Below are 22,041 nucleotides of genomic sequence, written 5' to 3'. Positions count from 1 at the left end.
TGATTTCGAAGAATTTTCCAATAAAATGCAAAATTTACCTGAGATTGGACTTCATTAGCTAAAATCTGCCATTCTTTGGTATTTCTATCTAAAAGTTCTGGTACCCATTTAACCCCATCAACTAATTTTATGGTACCAACGAGATCACATTCCTCCTCACACACTCCAGGTGTCGTAGGTTTCTGAGTTGTTGTTGTAGATGTTACTGTTGTTTGAGTTGTGGATGTTGTAGTTATGTTTTCTGGTTCCGAACTAGTTGGAGAGGCTCTTTGAACAGATTCCAATAGTTTTTCTATCGAAATTGGAGTGGTCGATGGTGTCGGCCAACCAGTGAACTCGGTTGTAGCTCTAAAATTATAATATCGTACATACATTTGGGTGATTCCGATCACGAATGGAAAATTAATTTTATTTTCAATAATACCTTGATAGAATTAACAAATACTATGCCTTAATCATTATTTATGAGTAAAATATGAGTAAAAAGGGTCTACCCCTTTTTACTCAGAGTCTATGCTGACCATAATTTCGTATTTATTCGTCTTCATCATAGGAGCTCAATTTCTACTACAGAATTGAAAGAGCCGCAATGTGGCAAGAAACTTAACCACTCTAAAGAAGATTTACATAATATACTAACCTTGTAGGCCACCCTTTGTGAATCGTAGGAGCTACAGCCTGAGTAACTTCTTTTCGCTCTTCTCTAGGTTTAGGAGTTGTGAGTTTATGGTTTATTCTTTTACCACCTGGCCTGCTTGGAAAAACTACCTTCAAGCTTCCTTTAGTAGTTGTTGCAGCTGTAGTAGTAGACATAGATAGTGTGATAGTCTTCTCTGTCGACGATATCATTTTGTCATTTTCGAGAGCTCCATTTTTACGAGGCTTATATCCACTTGGCAAGAGACTTGTTGGCAAATCTTCTGTTTCAATAACCGCTTTTGATACTGGTTTGCGAGTTGTGAATCTTGGTTTGAAACCTGGCGGCAAGAATGCACTTATATCATCCTTTTTGGACTTTTCGATTATATCATCGATATTGGATTTTGGAGTGGTTTGCGTTGACTTGGCTTTGTATCCTGGTGGTAGAAAAGCACTGATGTCATCTTCTTTAGAATTTTGTAATATGTCGTCGATTTTGTTTGGTTTCTTTGTTGCAGAAGCACTTGGTGTTTTGAAACCTGGAGGCAAAAATGAACTTATATCGTCCTCTTTTGCTTTATTTAAAATTCCTTCTACAGATGGCTTCTTTGTAGAAGCAGACGGGAGCTTGAAACCAGGGGGTAGGAAAGCGCTGATGTCATCTTTTTTCGTTTTATTCAATAATTCATCTACTAGAGAAGAACCAGATGTAGCGTTAGGTTTCTGTGTATTCCCTGAAGGGAGAAAGGCACTTAAATCGTCCTTGGTTTTTTGCGATACCAACTCAATGGGATTTGATGATGTTTCTTTCTGAGGTTTATACCCAGGAGGAAGGAAGTTATGTATATCGACAGGCTTTGCGATCTTCAACAAGGAATCGAAAGGCGATGTGGAATTCTGTTCACCACTCTCAAGATTTTTCGAGTTCTTGGCTGCTGTTTGTTGTGATGACCCGAATCTATGAAGGGGTGTGTCTGCAGAAGTACTATTTATTGATTTACTTTCATCAGATTTCTGTTCACTCTCCTCATTTGTTTTCTTCGTGCTTTCCCTGAATTTTCGCAATAATTCTGCCACTAGATCAGAGCTGTTATCCCTTTCTGAGGAGGCCTTGTATCCAGGAGGCAGAAAAGCATCCGGTTTAGCAACAATAATCTTTGGTTCAGTACTTACAGCTGACTCGTTCGTTGTCGAGATAGGCTTTTGTGTTACATTCGCTTTCTTAGGTATTTGAGGTTTTCTTTTTGGGTATAAGCTAGAGGTAGGCGGTCGAGATTTTGATGAGAACTTCTTGATTACTGGAATATTACTTTTACTAATAGATGGAAAGAGCTGTGACGCCTCTGTTGGAGATTCGGTTATTTCTGCCATATGGATTTTGTCAGTCATATTCTCGGTTATGACCGCTATGTTATTATCTTCATTTTTATAACCTCCAGTCAATAGACCGCTAGATAGGTCAGATTGTACCCTGTCCAACTTATCTATTAAACTTTCGGTAGAATGCTTCATGGGTGTCATGGTTGTTATTTCCTCAGTTGAACTTTCGTTGTCATACTCTTCATAACTGGAATAATCTTCAGTGGAGGCTTCTTCCTCTTGGCTTTCCCTGTGGTTTTTTTCGTTCAGAAGGGCGAATCTTTCTTCTTGAGCCACTACAGAAGAAGGAAGATAGTGTGCTCCAGATATACTTTTGCTGGTTTGTACAGATGCTACAACGACCCAAGAGTCAGTGGAGTTTTCGAAGTGAGGTTGCGTGGTACTTTCAGAAGTTACAGGTGGCATTTGCGTAGCGATTATGGTATTATTTATCACACTTTTTGTTGTTACAACAGATACTACAGGTTCACTGAACTTTTGTATAGTTTCTTTTTTCTCGTCAACTGGCTTAAGTGATTTATTTATCCTTTCTTTTGCGTTTTTTCTTTCTTCACTTTTATTTGAAATATCTGCAGATCTATACGTGGTACTTCTAATAGATTTTGGAGTAGTCACACTTTTCGTTTCATCGACATAGTCGTAATCTGTCAGGTCGAAGTTATTCGCGGAATTGAAATCTTGATCTTGAGAACGTGACAAGTATGATGACTTATCATAATTAATGATGTTGTTCCTCGGGTATTCCCGTGAATTAGGATCTTCACTTTCTACTTCCAATTTTGTGGAAAGTCGCCTTGGAGGGAAAACATTTTTTGGTGCGGTTGATGTTGTCGAAAAGACTTCACCGTTTTCGTTAACGAAATATTTGTTTTCCTGCAGTTGATTCTGTTTGTCCTCTGGATCAGGCGCCAGTATTCTAGTATGCTGTCTCAATATTTTGGGAGGTATAGGTTTCACTTCTTCAATTTTTCGATTCCTGGTGTCATGATTCTTGTAGAAGTTGTCCAAACTTCCGAAAGAGTTATCTAGTGTGACTTGGCCTAGGAATGTTTCAGTCTCAGATGGATTCACGTGATGATTCTTAGACAGAAAATGTGAATAATTCGGTCTATGTGTCGAAGGCGCTACGTTCTGAGATACCCTTTCATGGTCGGGCCTGAATAGAAGAGTATTATGGTAAGGTAATTCGTTTTTGGTTAACTGCTCCTTAGAAGTGAATCTATATTGAGGTAAGGTTTTCTGAAGGTGAACGGGTACATCAGATGTTTGTAGATCCCTTTGTGGCAAATATGGATCGAACGATGAAAATCCTGGAAAGTGTTGCTGGAACTCGATTGGTTTGTTTTGAGTGTAGTAGTCATCTTGTGGTTGGAACTGTAGTCTGGGATCCAAGATGTATTGTTGAGCTGTAAAGAAGAAAATAACAGTCATCAATCGAATAATTATCTAGTCAGTTCGATGAGAAAACAGGTTATAGATATCTGGCATTACTTCGTGTCATATATGAATCACAACACCAAAAATAAATAACGATTACTGCATTTCAGTCAAATTTGATAACAAATTTTGATTCCCTCTCCAACTTATAATGTTGAGATTTCTTAGTGAATCAGTATCTATACAGAGTGTATTTGAAGGAGAGGCTTTTTATTCAACAGAAGGTAGAACTGGTCAAAATAAAGCGTTTAATCAAAAATCACCTAAACAAAACTTTCAAAATGACAAAGTTGAAAAAAAAATGAAAATGATTAGTGACATAGATCCTAATACGACCATAGACCGTTTGTTAGCTGAATTATCGCAAGCCAGTGGGAAAAACTTATTTCCTGATTCGACCAAGTGGTTTCGTTTAGGCACAGCCGTCTTCATAAGAAGGCTGTGGTTTAGGATATTGACTCGTTCGATATTTACGTGGTAATGAAAATGGAAACTTAGGATTGCCGAATTGTTCTCATTATTTTTTAGTAACACGATTTTATGAAATGGCTCATTACGATACCAACTCACAGAAGAGACACAGAGAGGACACAAGTGTAAAAAATAGAATAATACTTCAAAATCGCACCAATAAAATTAGTCTAAGTTATTCACGAATTTTTTCACAACTGGCATCACAACCTTCTTGTTCTAACATTCCAACAATCGTCTTAAAAATGGGAAACACAATAGCACTTTTTCAACATAACTAACATAATTACTTTCAAGAATCTGCCTCGATTTTCAACATTTCTTTTTTCACCCTAAATTGCACGATACAACAATTATTATTCTGTCAAAAGTGACCTGATGTATCTAATCCGACGAACTTGGTACTAAACCATTTATTGTCCAGACATATGTTTATGTTTTGTTTCGTTTTTGCGATGCCGGAGTCACCTTCCACAGTCCCGTAATTGCAATTCAATGAAATTTTGTTGAACATCTAGAAATCTAGGGGTTGTATCTCATCCATCTTGGCTGAGACAATTTTTGGTTGAACGACTTGTTTTGATGAGTTCTACCTTCTCTCAAAAAAAGCCTCACCTTTGGGAACAATATTTCAAGTGATATCGGGCTGATAAATGATTTAAAAGCGATTTCTGGTCTAGAAAATTCAATTTGGATGATGAATAATAATTTGAACAGATCCAATTCGAATATTGAGTAAAGAATCCGATTATGAACGAAAATCCTAATGATCATTTGATATTATAACGAGTGTCCAAAAAATTGGTCGCCAATTAGACTATAGGAATTCTTTTGGACACACGTTATATCACTTATTCTCTTTAAATAGCTTTTTATACATTTATACGATTTTTACGTAAAGAGGTTAAAGCTGCATGGCTATGAATATTAAATATAATTAAAAAAAAATGGACTGGCAGAGATTCTGAATTTATCTGATGCCCGAATGATTTGTACATGGAGTTCAAATGTCACACAGAAACCAAATTTATTTATAACTGCCGCAATTTGTAATATTTCCAATTGAACCCGTTCGGGAAATGAAACTACGGCGCGACGGTACTGTAAATACGGATTTACCTTCCGTATTGGAAAACTGGGAATCATTTAACTTCTGCTCTCCGCAGAACGTGCTATATTATATCAGTTTCCAGTCTATTTCCAATATATCTCATACACGGGGCCCATAGCAATAAATTTCTTCTCGAAATTTGTGGATTCCCGAAATGCGTCTAAATCAATACCTAGTTTATTGAAAATTGGTTTTCGTGACGTGCCGTGATTTGTTGATTGCGGAGAACTCCAATATTTTATTATGAAAGTTTCTCGATTAGTTCTCCAAGTGCCTACTTCCTACGTGGAAATGGAAATGTCTTCGGGAGGTGACAAGTTATTGATAGAACCTAGAACCCTAAATGAATCTGGGATTCCAGGCACGTATCTTCTAATGACGGTGACCCAGGGGCCTGAGGAACTTTGTAGAAACAATAGACGATGCCATTTACTGTACCTATGAAAGTAAACTTGGTTTGTGTTATCTAAATAATGGAACATCGATGTCTAATTCTTATTATGTACAGGTGGTGATATTAAAAAGTGAACAAAGGCACTATTTAGTACCTTTGTTTTACAGGAAAGATGATGTTCTTTCTGTCGATCCTACTGAACGTAATTCAGGAAAAACATGCATTCATAAATTTGAGGAGTACCTACAGGGTGGGCAAAATTGGTGATACCTGAACTACGACTTTTTAACCCAACAAGATAGAGGAAAATGAATAAGGAAAAGACGTTAGTCTTTTTTCGAGAAACTCATAATGCCATCAACTGCATTCCACTATCTTCTTTTGTTTTCGAGTTATAGGCCAAAATTGAAATTTGGCCTATAATTTGGTGATTTCAACTTTGGTCATTATCTCCGTTTCTGTTTGTGCTAGGATGTTGGAATAAAAACATGATGGGAACATTTTTTTGATAGCAATCCAGTGGCGTAATTTGATTTTATCCAGCAGATTCATTTACTGAACTATAACATTAAGTTGTGTATTTTCGTATGTAAGCGGTATTTTAAATTGGCTTAGAAAGAACCCTCTTTTTTTTCGTTTCAGAAATATATCATACATCGCCCTCAGTCTTTCAAAATAAGTACATACTGTTTTCATAAGAAAAACACATCGTTATATTACAGCTCAGCAAATATACCTGTTGGAAAAAATTTTAGTACGCCACTGGATTGCTATCAAATAAGTGTATGATGTATATTGTTTTTATTCCAAAATCCTAGCACAAACAGAAACGGAGATAATGACCAAAGTTGAAATAGAGGTATGCAGTGATGGCATTATTAGTTTCACAAAAAATGACGTCCGTAATGTGCCATGCATTTTCCTCTATCTAGTTGGAATTTGTAGTTCAGATATCACCAATTTTGCCCAACCTGTACATATTTCCCTTTTAGGCAATAATCAACGAAATTAATTCAGACCCATAATTCCCGCTGATTTAAAATCATAAAATCAACAAATATTACGATCTGAATAGAACTAGCGAATCACCCAGAAGTGTTAACAGAAATACCATTTGGTTGAGAATGAGTACATGATGAATTTATTCCAAAGAACTCGCTCTATGATGGAGTTACTCAACATCACATAATATTCACGCAGGAATTTCTGGTTAAACCTTGGAACAACGATGTAAAAGCATGGTTTAGAAAAATGTATAGATGCACCGTTTGCTGGAGTAAAAATTTTTTATTGAAATTTGGTAATTGAAGAAGGAAAATTTTAAATATTTGAAGGACCTTGGAATTAATGATGTTTTTTGTGGAATTTGCAGCGTTTTTCATTCGTTTCCAGAATCTCTCAGTAGCTCAAAACATTCATGTTAAAAATGTAGAGAGAGCTCCAAATTTTGTTGTTGTTTTAAATTTAGAGATTTATACTGGAAACAATGAAACAAAACAGCAATCAGAGATCTCATAATCCAACAGAATTCAACATTGACACATGAAAATAATAAGCTTCATACTAAATCCTCCAAAATGTCTTGAACTCTTGGAGATACTTCCATAATGTGTCTATTTTTGTAAATATCTACATTAAACCAATTTGCTCATCGGCCTGTAATAATGAAGTTATTAAGTTTTGAAACGATCAATCGACTCGTAATCTAACGATCAAAAAAACTTATATGTGTAACGCCATCAAATTAGATGGGATACGCAGAAAATTGCTCCTTTCGTTCTCCATTATCATTGCATTCAAATTCATAATCATGTGACGTGATTCAATTCGTCTCGCAGACGTAATCATATGAGGTGTCCAATTTGAACCTAATGGATATTTGAAGGACCCCATTCTTCACGTACTTGATTGAAATTTTTCGATGCACTACCGAATCATTGCTTCGGAAGCATAACAATAGCTTACGGTCAATTGGAAGAATGCTTCAACAATAACGTTTTGGAAGGTGAAAGAGACAAGAGTCACGAAGAAGGTATTCCAACAATTATTTTGTATTTGATAGTACATAATCAAATTCTAGTCTATTGTTTTTTTTTTCAGAAATTATTTTGAACCACTCGGAATCACGAAGTAACACACTTATGTAAAACAAAGTTCTTCACCTGTAGGAAAAATACGGGATCTTTATTAATCTTCTGACTATTATTCGTGATATTGTTGAAAATCGCAAAAATAACAAATTTAGCCATGCAAATGTAGTCTTTTGCTATCAAGCATTTGCCAATGATTTTCATCTCAAATTTTTTTTCTTTGGTGTCTCGTCAGAATATTTGTTTTTAATTCACTAGGTATGTATTCTCAAATTCTGTCTAATTTACACATACCGTCATATGTTATAAAATACCTGAGTATTGTATTAATTACCAAGGCAGAGTATGTAACGGACTAATTCCACTTATACATTTCCCAGGATTGTATGAATAGGTACCTGAAAAGTTATCTCCACGAGTATGGTTCAGAATGGGAGATCATTTCGATGTAAAATTTGTTAGAGGCAGCAATAATCGATTCCGGGCTTGCGAGTAAGCCATCTTGTTATATTAAGCAAATTTCAAAGGGGCCATTTTAATTAAGGAAAGTATAAATATTTGTCTTCGCCTTTCTATTAGAAACTATAGTAGCAGTTGCCCAGAGCTTCCTACTATTGGAATATATTAGATAATGTTGACCCAATATTTGTTTTATCTCATTATGAGCACGTCTGAAATTAATTTATGAGTGTACCTACTCCCTACAAAATAATCCATATAGGGATACAGCTCTATAGAATCAAAATTATTTTTTGGATAAAGTAATTGTATTACTATATTGCAATTCAATTTATTCTCAATATTTTGATATTTCCAATTCGAGTTTTTTTATTGAGACATTCAAATACTTATTTACTAAGATGTACAGGGTGGTCAAAATTCGTTGTCTACTGAGGGGATCTCGAGAACTATAGCAGGTAAAAGAAAACGGATAACACATTCTCGAGATCTTTTTTCATGCAAGTTTCAGGTTTGTTACTTCAAAGACAAAAAAGTTACGAGAACTTTACGAAATTGTCAAACTCAAAAACGAAGTATCGTAGAAGACTGTGGTTTTCACCATTCTTTGTTTCTCCGAAAATGAACTCGGAAATGTGTCATCCGTTTTCTTCTAGCTGCTATAGTTCTCGAGATCCTCTCAGTAGACAACGAATTTTGCCCACCTTGTACGGTTATTTATATATCTAGGTAGGTATATTTTCAACCAAAATGGATATCAATTCATTATGAAAAGGGGTTTTCCAAAGCTTTTTGATTAGTTTATCTTCCCCATATGAAGATGTTAATAACTCATGTTAATGAAAATAATGCATTTGAGTTTTTAGCTTTTCCATATGCATTCGTCCTTTTTTAGCTTGATTCACCAGACCAGAAAGCAAATTGATTATTAACATGGGTATTTAAAGACTATAGCCTTCGAATAAAGATGAAGTTATCTTCCACCAATAACATTTGTATCCGTATGATATCCTCCTTTTCCAATAAAAAATAATGAAAAATAGAATAGAACGAATGAGTATGGATATAACCCGAGCCAAATAATATAATATTCGGTTGAAATCGAATACACAGCTTTCTTCTGATGAACTGCATAAAATAATTTTTCATCAAATCTTTCAACAAACCTAGTTCAAAATCAAAATCATTGTATCGTTGATGTTAGATTTTTAAGGAAAACGAGAAAATCCTACATTTATCTCTCTGCCTATATATTTTGAACAATAGTTAATTCTCGTTCGGAAACGAAAAGGAATCCTTCCATTCTTTCCGTAAGAATGTTCTGAAAATAGCTTGTAGTCCTGGCGCCCAATGCAGCTTCCAGGATCTGTCTGTGGAGTATTCGTAATTGTTTTTTTTTTCTATTAGCGGGAAATCTGATCGATTCCTATTGTTAACAAATCGGCTTTGTTGAGATCAGATCCAAAACGGACGGAAATTCTCAATAGCATGTGAATGTTGCAGATGTGGGGTGAATCGAATTCAAAAGCAAATCGTCCATCCCCCTACAGGATGGAGAATAACGAGCTCGTTATAAAATTTTCGGAATTATCGATCCTTCAATCTGAAACCATCTGTTGAAGACTGGCTTGTTTGAAAAACTCCCTTGAAGGGATTGTCGTTTTTTTTTGTCCTTAGATTTTCACACAAAGAATGTTCAGTACATGAAGATGATCTTGGCTAACTTTGAAAAATCGTAGATCATGGTTGGATTTCATTTCTTGTTTGCTTCACACACATGGTTCAAGTTTCCATTTGAAAAACGAAAGTTGGTCGGGGTGCAGCTAAGGGGTTGAAGAAAAACATTCAACGTTATTGGCATAAAATGAGGGTAAGTAATTGAAAATCAATTGATGGGTTTCAGCGTTTTAATTTTGTGCTATTAGTCGAAGAAATATCGATTTTATTCAAGACTTATACCCAACTCTGTATACGGCAGGATGAATCTTTGACTCGTACAAATATTTTAACAGTTGATTCTTGAAGCCACAAGATAAACTTCCTTTTACCATTTTTTCCTAATGGGCTCGGTTTAAAAGATACAGGTTGTTGAAAAACCATAAAAAAATTTCATGTTTGTGTTAATCTCACAAACGGTTTTATCGAATGGAATGAATTTCATTCATTTCCGATCACAAGATATCACCCACGTCTTCCAGTTTTGTCATTATGACCATTACGTACCATAAAAATACCAAAAATTCAAAAAACCCAACTTTTTTACTAAGTTGGACGCTATCTAATGAATATTTAGAACGTTTTGTAAAATAAAAGTATTTTCTCCTATAATGCGCCGTTTTGCCGTTTTTGAGTAATTTGATGTTAAAAAATTTAAAAGCATCTGTGAAATTTGAAGAATTGGGTACTGAATACTGAATACAACTCTGTTTAAAAGATCTACATATGTGGAGTGTAACAGATTTAGCAAATTATTCTGAAGGTAATTTTGTTTTTCAAGAGGTGGCATAGCACATTATTAAAACTTAAAATGGCTATACTTTTTTATCAGGGCCGAATCGGAAAAAATGATACCTATAGAAAAAAGTGTTTTTTTTTACCTCAAGAATCTACTGTTAAAATATTTGTACGAATTAAAGATTCGCCCTGTATATGAGATATGTTAAAATTTACCAATAAAAACTGAATAAAGCATGTTTCTAATTGAAGTTTATTTATTTTTCGCCTTCATATTACTTGATACAAGGTCCTGCAATAATGGAGCAGTGTTTCTTATCAATATTTATCAGTGTTATTAAATAGGATGAATCTGAAATCGACCTGTAATATAGAGGGTATAAAGACCAGCTTGCCACTAATTATTATTGCGAATGAAAATTTGCACAATCTTGATCTACAGAGTGTCCCAAAGTTAGTGAATCAAACGTCACACCACGATAGAGTATACCAAATATCGAATGACAAAATTAGTTCAACGAAAATGTACCATATCCAAAATAATCAGAATTTCATTAAAATATCTAAAGTTGCCGATTTTCGAACTATTTTTCTTAATCACAGGGCCAGTTTGTGAAAAGGGATATCGATTTTAAATCATATTGAACTCAGATTGTTGTTTTATCCCCTAATTGAAATTATTTTAAGTAGTTAATCGATAACCTAAGTAAATGTAAATTAAAAAAATTGTTTTTTCTACATGGTTTTTATTACTCAGAATAAACGCCCTCTATAGGGATGACAATATGGGAGAAAAACGCTATCCTTAATCACAAATTGGCATTGTGATTGAAAAAATATTTCGAAAACCGGCAACTTTAGGTTAGGTTTTTTCAGAAACAGTACATTTTCGCTCAACTGTTGTGGATGTCGTTCGATAGTATTTGATCTACTCTATCGTGGTGTGACGTTTGATTCACTAGTTTTGGGACACCCTGTATAAAAAGCGCCGAAAAAGGCTCCCATTAAATAATCCCCCCAATAGTTTTCCTTATAATAGTTATTTCTTCGAAATAGCTCACAGGATAACCACGAAACTCACTTAATAAAGTAACATTGTCTTCAGCTTTATCTCAGAGAGCGTTATGACGACACGATGAACCCCTGGAAGGTGCAAACCTCATCTTCCTATAATGATCCCCAAAACCAGAAATCTGCTAGAGACTGTCGTCGTGACAACCTCTGTCTCGTAAGAACATATTCAACGATATAAGGACGAGGATATTCAGATCTTCAGACTAAATTATCGAATCATCTGAACTACGAACGTTCGCATTAAGCGAAATGTTCAAATCTTGCTGGCTCGAGTGGAGTTCTAGTTTTCCATATACCAAATCAATTCCAGCCCATGCATATAATTAACATGAGAGCGCAAGTTCTTAATTAATCAGATACGAGATTAGGACAGACACCTTCCTTCATCGAGAATGAAGATTGGAGATGCTAGAGTTTGATTTTCTTCCACCTATTCGCTGTGTGGAAAGTGGCGTTAAATCGATTCTTAATTTGAACGTTCTCTTGTATTGTATCATCAAGACACGCTTAAATGTTATGGTCCATCGATTTCAGAAAGTGGAAAGAAGCTAAAAAGAATGCAGAAACGCATCGAATGTTCTTGAATCCGCCTGTTTTGTTTGAATTTGATTCGACAAATCTTGCACTTTCACTCTAGAAAAATCTTCTATAGAGTTCAGATATTCAGGCAACAGGCATGTTGTAAATGTCTTCAATAACAATCATGAAACTTAAATACAATTAAGTGAAGAACAGATATTAACAAATAACCAGTTATGATACTTGTTCTGGTATATACATGAATTTTCTACATGAATAGGTTAGAAATAAGAATAGTAAAAATGTTCAGAGAAAAATTTCAAAGTGTTCCTGATAGCTTAAAAGTCTGAGTTAAGTTTACCACTACACGTGCTTCGCTGTATAAAAAAACGTTTTCACTCTTACACCCTTTTATGGTGTGTAAATATTCATATTCACAAAGTATTTTGATTAAAAAAATGTCCCTCCTAAAAACATCAACAATATGAAGAATGTTTTTTCGGTGTCAACTCCTTCGAAGTCCTTTAAGGGTGAAAATATTGCTATTTTTTCAAAAACAAGAGTATATCTTGAAGCAAGCAGATGTTTGTAAACTTCCATTCATGGTTCGCAAGTTTCAGCAATATATTCGCATTCGATTTCCATTAACAAGTTGGATTGAATTGAATACTCTGATTATCATGCAGTTTCAAGGACCAAGAAGTAACAGTTTATGTTCAGAGTGACTTGCTCTAGTGCTACACACAAAACAATGTGAAGTAATATCAAGTTGATCAACGTTCAAAACATGTTTAGTTGTGCAACTCTGTCGGAATTGAACGTGAAAATATAAGGAGGTCAAAATACCACTAGGTTGCCACTGTCATTTACCGAACACTGAAATGACTAGGACTAGATCTTATTTAATTTGGAATACTCAAGATGTCTACTACCGAAGGGATGATCTTTTTCCATACATATACCATATGAAATGGGGAAAAAACTGTAATCATAATTCTTTTTGATCAGCTTGTTTTATAATTTTATAATCATCATCAATCATTTTCAAATACCCTACCTATATTTGCACTAATTGTATGCTACCAGTAAGAAGTACGATCAAATCAAATGAAATGAACCTAAGGATTATATGGTTGGCACAACCCTTTCCTGGTCAAATCTAACCAATAAAAATAAAAGCGTAACGAGCATATCTGCATCATCATGCAGATCCTATAAATTTCATAGACATAACCTTCCAGTAAACGCCGATTCTTCGTATGAGGTATAATTACTCACCCATTGAATAGAATCAAGATCATTCAAAGCATGTTTCTTATTCATCTCAACACTGTGCTCTTCTGATTCACTTTAGATTAATGGTTTTGAAAGCGACATGAAAAAGGCGGTCAATCCAATTAGGTCGTCAACTCATTTTCATTAAGAACATTAATTATAAATGCATCTCTAAAATGTCATCCTCTTGGAACCCTAGAATGGTAGGGTAATAACAGCTTTGAAAATCTAGCGTGGAATGTTGAATAACACTCCTTGATGTGAACCTTCCATGCAGTGAGCGTTGCTGAGGTAATTTTCAATTTTCAGGGACATTAGAGAACTGTATTGTATAACGAAATGAATAAATAACTGTTCCTTCTTGTCGAGCATATTGGGAGTTGTATGTAGGTAGGTTGGCCATTGAGGTACATTCTTTCCTTTATTAGATTTGTTTCCGTTCTGATTCTATTTAGGAAGTCGAATATTCCCGTATAGACGTAAACATTCAACAGTTCCTCAATAGATATGGAGTTGATATTTTGCGATGATGGAATGAAATAATATCATCTATCCTTGTTTTTTTTTTTGAAAATCACGCCGAAACTTTTGCCAATATGATAAGTTTTCTGAACATCTGCCAAGATTTGAACCGCTGTGAAGTATAATGAAACTGGGAAAACCAGTGGAAAGTTCTTCAGATATCATTGAATTTTGCAATAAGGTCTGAAGTTATTAATTTAAATCGATGGAATGAGTGGTTTCTCAACGTGTAGGTTGACGATTTCGAAGAAGGAGAACTGATATTTTCAAATCTTCTATTATATCGGTCTTTGCTTGATGGGAATTCTCCCCCAAGATACTTAAATGAGTAAAATTAATTCACACCTTTTTGAAATTCACAACAGTTGCTTGTCCAGTACCATGGACCAAGTTGATTTATCTAACTGACTAGTACAAATAATATTTTCCTTATACAGGGTGTTTGTAAACAAATGCGAAGGATTTAGGGAGATGATTCCTCGATGAAAATAAGCAGGGTAGTTCCAATAAATTTTTCTCGAAACCGACCTTCCTTCCAAGATACAGTCTTTGGAAGGCGATGACCAGTTGACACTTTTAAATTTTTTTTACAGGTTCTAAAAAACATTGAGTCATAAAACTATACATTATATGAAGCACTAAGTAGATATTACTCACACAATTCTCATAACTTTATTATTAGGGATTGAAAATAACAATCCCTTCAAAAATTGTTTTCTCGGGATAGATTTTCGAAAAATGAAATTCTTTTATGCTTTCCCTTCAATTCTGGAGAAAAAAGTTTGTTGCAAATTTTCGATACAGTCGATACTTTTCTCGGAATAAATAAAAACTTACAAACAGTTCTGATCACTGTTCATTTCATTTCAACGTGTAAGTGACATAGAATGACTACCTCCTGCTATACGAGCATCAACTCTCTGCCTCATAGACCTTCGTATACTGCTTGTAAGTTTTTGTTTTTTCCGAGAAAAGTATCGACTGTATCAAAATTTGTAAAGAGACTACTTTTTCTCCAGAATTGAATAAGATAATTTTATTTTTCGAAAATCTATCCCACGAAAACAATTTCCGAAGAAAAATCATAAGGGGTTGTTATTTTCGACCACTAATAATTGAATAAAGAGATCAAAAAAAAATTGTGTTAGTAACAGTTACTAAGTGCTTCATATTATCTATAGTTTTACGACTCAGTCTTTTTAGAACCCGTAAAAAAATTTAAAAACTGTCAACTCGTCATCGCCTTTCAGAGCAGAGGCTGTATCTTGGAAGAGAGGACGATTTTGAAAAAACTTTATAGGAGCTACCACAGCTTATTTTCATCGAGGAATCATCTCCCTAAGTCCTTCGCATTTGTTTACAGACACCCTGTATAGTGCGAGTCAATACCTAAATGCTACACAGATATTTTTTCAAATGGGAATACTGATTTTTTTATTTACGATGTTCATATTTTGGGAGTGTTTATAAGACCTTAGGATAATCGAATTAATGTCATTATATCTTTTCCATTCCTTATTGATAGAAATTAAATAAACCCTTTATAAAGTAATTTATTCAAATAATTGAAGATTTGAAAACTAAAAAATTGTAATTTTTGAAAGGAATTCATTTATTTGATTCTATACAAAAAAAGAATCTTAATCCTGATTTTTCAATATGCTCGACCTTGAGTATAGTGGAGGGTGGGGTGTTTCAACTGGCACACACCCTATACACAAAAACTAAGCTTATTATTTCAACAACGAAATCGACAGGAAACGAGAAATGACGTTTCAAAATCTCACTCTGCCATGGCTACCGGCTGAACTGCAAAGTTGAAATTGAGACCATTAATATTTGGGTTATACAATTGGTCGTTCTGTTGTACTGTTAGCTGTAATATTTCGTAATATATTTTGGAACGATTTAATTTATACGTAACAACTCCATTAGAAATGACTCCGGTTACTCGTACATTCTGTTCATTCATTGAAGGTTCATTTGTATTATTGTATATCATCATCGTGTAACCACTGAATAATACTAAACGATATTATTAAGTTTCTCTATGGATGAAGAGTATCGTGTTCTACTTTGACTACATCAACAAGCTTAAAAATGCGTTTCTTCTTCCTTTGGAAAAAACAATGTTTCGAATCAGGACTCAACAGGATCAAAAGAATTTACAAAAGGACATCTGGATTGAACGATTTTTTCCTATATTGTACACCCTTTTGTCTGAAATGTATATGGGATTTTACAGATTTGATGCACATCAAATGAAGCATAATCTTCATGCATTTCCTTTTATCACTGCAATATTCCTACTGTTATTCGGGATTCACTGTGTGATTCTGCGAAAATGTATAGTACTCAAAACTTAATTACCGAATTTTACAGATAATGGTCATTTTTAATAGTACCATTAAACGATTTCCGCATACAGCTTTAACACTTTTTATGTCTTCGGAGCTGCAGGTCAAAATTTTAACCGAGGTCAATGACAGAAATTATTTCATTTTTCTTCCGGAAGGGAAGAGTTCAAAAGCTCTCGGAAATCTTCGTTATAATAAGAATATCAGGACTGGAATTTGGAATTTTGACTTGTCGTAGAATGTAAAAATTACGAAAATGTTTTAGTTTTAGAACAAACTGAGAAAGCATTACGTATTGTCCGAAGAAAGAAAGCTCATTGGAAGATGGTTGAAACCTAAGCCATATAAATGAATTTTTTAATATTTAATATCCATTTCTTGCCTCCTTCTCCCAAGTGATAATTCTTGGAGAAATTTTCATTATAGAGATTGCATCGTTGATTTTATTGAATTCGAAGATTCAATAAGATAATTCATCAATCACCACCCTATACCAGAAAGGCATTTTTTTCATTACAATTCAAAAACATCAATTACCCCTGAAGTGTATGTCATTGACATCAAATTACATAAAGAAGTAAAAAAAACTGGAATTCAATGAGTTAAACAATTTCATCCCTATATTAAAAAGTGTTGTTAAAAAGAATTTAACACTGACCAGATCATCCTCAGTAACAGACCGTCTTTTCTCAATCATACATGAAAAGCTGCGTAATTTAAAATTAAAATAAAATTGTTCCAGAATTTTTGTGCAAAATACTAAATACCGAAGATATAAATAATATGTAATTCAATTATGTATTGGATTGATATAACCGATACTTGATAGAAATTCATAATTGAACTTCAAACAGATTATATGATTTTACAAAAATGAGTTTTAATACTTGTTTCACTTTGACAATAGCATCTTAAGATGTAGGTAAGTTTATCTTCACCCACCTTATGGGGAAGTATTACATACGATTTGAGATCAAGACGATCGACATTGGTTGCTTTGCGGATGCTACCCAAAATACGAAAATGTGTCACATCTTTGAGCAATAGCCTGTAGTACGTATTGATTCAGTTGAAAAGTAGAAATTACCACGTGAGAGGTAATATTAGGAATATTGAATAATTTTCAGTTATTCCTGAATTTCAGCGTAATTTTGCCATATATCGCTATGAAAATCTTTGCATTATATAAAATATTGAATCGCCGATGTCACCCCGTCATCATTTTTATCGAAATATGTAGAAAAAACGTCGAAAAATAATTGTGAAAAAAGTTTTATCCACACTAAAGTTCAAGTTTTTTTTTTCTCATGAAAAAACAACTAAATTAGAAAAAAAGAGACGGGGTGACATCAAGACGTCCTTTAACTTCAAATAAAAATAAAACAAGGCTTCAAGTAAGAAATTGAAAGCGTAAATTAGGAACTAGTGAATGCCGTTTTTGAATGGAAATTCTTGAGGTATTACTTCCCCTTAAGATGCTATTGTGATAGCGAAACAAGGGTAGTGATTTGAAAAGTCATTTTTGTGGAAATCATATATATAAATAATCTGTTTTTTGAGTTCTAATATAAGTTGCTATTTTACCAATATCAACATATCATTTTTGCGAGATCAAAATTTCATCCTTTTCTGTGAAAATCGATAACAAGAAATTCAATATTTCGATGAAGGAATCAAACTATAACTTACGTGTTAAAACTTGAAAGATTACCAAGAAACCACGATTTGGTTAAAGATTTCTCCAGATTAATAAAACCAGTGAAAACATATAGAAAAGTTAAGTATGTATACCTTTCTAGAACCCTTGGTTCGCCATTCGCTGTTAGTTCCTTCTATTCATTCCTAAATACCAGCACTTTTTTTATTGGAAAGCGCCACGTGATCCTAAGATATGGAAATGCAAATAATGTGCAAAAGGACGTGATAGATAAAGAATATTACGAGCACTGTCAGGTTTCAAACTAGCCACAATTGAAGGATTGATGTTGGTAATAAAATGTAGATATGAGGTGGGTCCATAAAACGTGCATGTGAATGGACTATCCAATTTTCAATCACTCCTTTCAAGTGTGAAAATTTAATGGAATACCTCCTGTCAAGGCTGAACTGCATGAAATATAGTAATGTTGCGTTCATTGCTCGGCTCTTTTCACTTCTCGATAAAACTTGTCAGTATCTGGTGTTGCACCCTATAAATCATCATTTTCCTCCACAATCGAAAAAAATCAGGAATGCTTCAGGAATATTTTCCATTATTCGACTTCGTCCGTTGTTGGGGCGTAGGTGCTATTGCTTCACTATGAATGGAGGAAGAGTCTCCCAGGAAACGACACCACAGGAAAATGAATTATTTTGGAGGTGGTGTATATAGGAGAGGTCGGACTTTCGGTATTGGGGTTGAAAAGGATCCTATTGTGTTTACAGAATGTGCGTTTAATAGATGGTCTCGTCCAAAAATAATTCAATGGCGCTTTTGAACATTTTTCTGGGTATCTGTCATCCAATTTCAGTGTGAAAGCGGTTCATGAAAAGTGGAAAATTATTATTTTTAGTTGGTCAATGTGCTAGAATTATGTATAATGAAATGTATGATGTATGTTTCATGAGAAGACGGTGTCAAATGTTCACCTCTTCTGAGATATGAGTTGTGAAATATAGTAAATTTTTTTCACGTTTTTGTAGATGAAATTAATCGATGGGGCAAGAATTTTCGTTTAGGTTTTCGATATGTCGATAGTAACGTGCGTTCAAAAAAAATACGTCGTCAAGTAGGCTATGAAATTTTGAAGGTTGATGTTCGGTGGCTGCACGTATGTCTTTCCTTGAAGCACTTTATCTTCCAAAAATGTAAACAATGATGACATTAATCTATACATCGTAAATTTGTATGGAAAGTGGAAGAGGCACTTTTTAGAAAAAGTTACCTGTAAATTTCACCCAACGTGCGAAAAGCATTTCGTTCATTGAATAAGATGACAAAAATCCAAACAATCTGAGGCGGTTAGAAAAATTTAAACCGTCCACTATTTTCATACGTAAGAGACATGAATCTTGAACCGATCGTGGTATTATGTTTTTTAATAAAAAGTTTCTAGCTACTTCAGTCATATGAATAAATTACAGTAAGAATTTCAATATGTTTATTAATTCTCTATAAATATTGAATTGATTTGGTAATTACTGAAAATCCATGACTAAACTTAAAGAACCGAATTACATGAAAATAGCTATTGGCCAATTTATCAAAATTCAATTCAGCTATAAAAAGGAATGATGCTTTTTCCTTCATAACGTTCTGCTGTTAAAGTTCCATAAAACAAAATAGGTACCACATTTTGCCTTTGACTGATGCATACCGAACTCCAATTTTTTTTGGATGCAAGGGTAGGTAATCACAACCATTTCAATTTTCTGATAACATGTAAATCTTTATGGAAACAAATGGATGTCTTTTTTTCAAAACCGTGTGGCATATGCCAACGGATACTCCAGCCACTTGTGATAAAACCCGAACAGAGGTTTGTGGAGCTTCTGTCATCATACTTTCATGATTGCTGAACTCTGGAGTTTTCTTCTTTGGTCGACCACTTCCTTTTTTGTTTGAACATACCTGTTTTATAAACACATCGCAAAACAGTACCATGGAAAATTGATAATAATCTACAGCAACATTGGGATAGTTTCATGAAGTCGCTGGAACAGAATATATCCATTGACCTTCTATTTTCTCCCCAATTTTGAAGTAGGATTCAATAGTAAAAGCTTTTCACACGTCCGTAAAACCATCTTTAAAATTTGCTGAATTTTGCCGCATCTTCATTTAACAGCCTGTATATTCAGTTGAGATATTTTTCTTATACGTTTCTCTTCGCAAGTAAATATTCATTTGTAGATATTTTGGATGTTTCACATACTTTTGCTGGCATAATATTTCTTCAGAAAAAACAGGAATTATCGCAAGTTCCTATATTGATCTGAAATGTTGAAGGCTGTCCTACTGCAGAGGAGCATTCTGAGCAGTGGAAATAAATCAAACTTTTGAATTCCAACCCCTCACTCATCGCCAGTGGTCGCAAAGGCCGATGTTGAAGCTGGAGAGAAACGGAAATTATGTTCTAACCAGAGAGACTGCAAATAGCAAATGCTCCTGATGTTTGACGCGAAAAAAAGATTATTCATTGTCACGGCAAGCACGGACATGATCAATTTAATCTAGGACTCCTTTGGGGTCATTTGGAGATAACTTTCAAACAGGATTTCACGTGAAATGACTTATTTTATGAACGAATAGAGTTGAAAAAATTCACATTTCAAATTTGAAACTTCCGTTTCTGAAGCTTCTATTTTCATGGTGAAAGTAAAAGTATATTATTTATACATGAATCAGAAGAAAATATGGGACTGAAATATGAAAAAACATAGGGTTTATATTTAAAAAAGTAAAAGTTACGATTATATCACTGAAGTGGCGGACTGAAAAAAATCTTCGAATACGCCATTGAATTCTACATAAAAAGTTGAGAAAAAAAGAAGATAGATAGCATAAGGTTTTGGCCATTATCCGACTTTTGAAAATCAAGGTCAAAAATTTCCATTCAATCCTATCGAATTTTGACTTCTCTGTTTACCATTTAGAAGAATCTCTATAGTTTAATTATTCTCTCTCACACCGGTATTTATCTTCGCAGGGAATGGTGGAGAAGTTCTTATCGAAGTTGTTAAAAGCCCCCCTCCATTGGACAGGTGAGATCTTGGGCACTCTAAAGTCAAAGGACGGCCCTAATTGATTAACAAGCAAGTACTCAAATTGTGTGGAATTTGAACGTTCTAAAATGGGAGATGTAGGACAAAGGGGGGTATTCAATTACAGCCTGAAAGTCCTTCAGTTCGTAATTTGTCCCTCTGAAAACAATACCGAATGAAGTGAAAACACTTCGTTCTAATAAAAAATAAATGGTTTATCGTTGGCGTGGATGAGTTTTCGAGCTTTCTTGTAAAAGATATTGCGTATCGGGTGCTACAATGAAGTAACTGACGCATTTTTTGAAGCCTTCATTTCATTCTTCCCAATCCTTCTTCATTAAAAAAATAATCTTGAAACGTCTTGGAAATCACTCTATTCGATGTATTTTAAGAGTTATTCCTATTTCATTCCAACTTGGTCGAAAAGTATCCCTCATATATAGAATATATTTCGTGAATTTCCGAAATCATCGAGCGTTGAACTGACACACTGAATCCCTGACCTACCCTGAACAGTTCCTAGCACTCTTCTTTCGGAGCTTGTGGTTACGGAATGCGCATGCATTTTTCATCAATCTTCCTTCAAAAATCCAAAATTTGGGCAAAATTATAAAGCTCTCGTTCTGGAGAGATGATTTTGCTCAATGGTTAAAACTTAGAGCGTGAATAAAATACAGGGTGTAACCCAATAAGTGCAAAAGTTTGTACGGGGTCAATATCTATAAAATCGAAAAGTATTCGTGTAAACGAAAGCTCTTAGGCCTTTCCTTGTAAAGTAAGACGTTCTCAAAAGTGAGTAAAAAGTGCTGGCCAGTTTAAGGAATGCATTGTATGGTCATGTTCTATACCAATAAAAAGGCTACCTATGTGTATTCTTCCAATTTTATTGTGGTGAAACATGCAACATCTACTCTATTACTAGAACTTTTATATTTGTACCTACTAGAACTTTTGAAACTAAAAAATTTTCCCAATAAAAATATGTATGTGTTGAAAAGATCGATTCACTATAAATCTTTTTTTTTAGTGTAATATTTCTGTGTAATTTATAGTTTTCGAATAAAAAATAAACTACAACATTGTGTATAATATTCAGTCTGTAAATAAAATTAAAGG

General features: G+C 34.2%; 1 protein-coding gene across 2 annotated transcripts in view; it reads right to left on the bottom strand.

Moving 5' to 3' along the window:
• Window positions 1-22,041, bottom strand: part of LOC123315270 (endochitinase A) — a 55,715-nt gene that overhangs the window by 2,150 nt on the left and 31,524 nt on the right. For both annotated transcript variants that reach the window (XM_044900910.1, XM_044900911.1), the window contains exons 3-4: window positions 641-3,425; window positions 39-348 (exon numbers count right to left, since the gene is read on the bottom strand). In XM_044900910.1, coding sequence (XP_044756845.1) covers window positions 39-348; window positions 641-3,425 — 3,095 coding nt within the window. The remainder of the gene's footprint in view (window positions 1-38; window positions 349-640; window positions 3,426-22,041) is intronic.

Source organism: Coccinella septempunctata, chromosome 6, assembly GCF_907165205.1.
Source record: "Coccinella septempunctata chromosome 6, icCocSept1.1, whole genome shotgun sequence".
Lineage (NCBI taxonomy): Eukaryota > Metazoa > Arthropoda > Insecta > Coleoptera > Coccinellidae > Coccinella > Coccinella septempunctata.
This window is presented reverse-complemented; position numbering and strand designations above follow the sequence as displayed.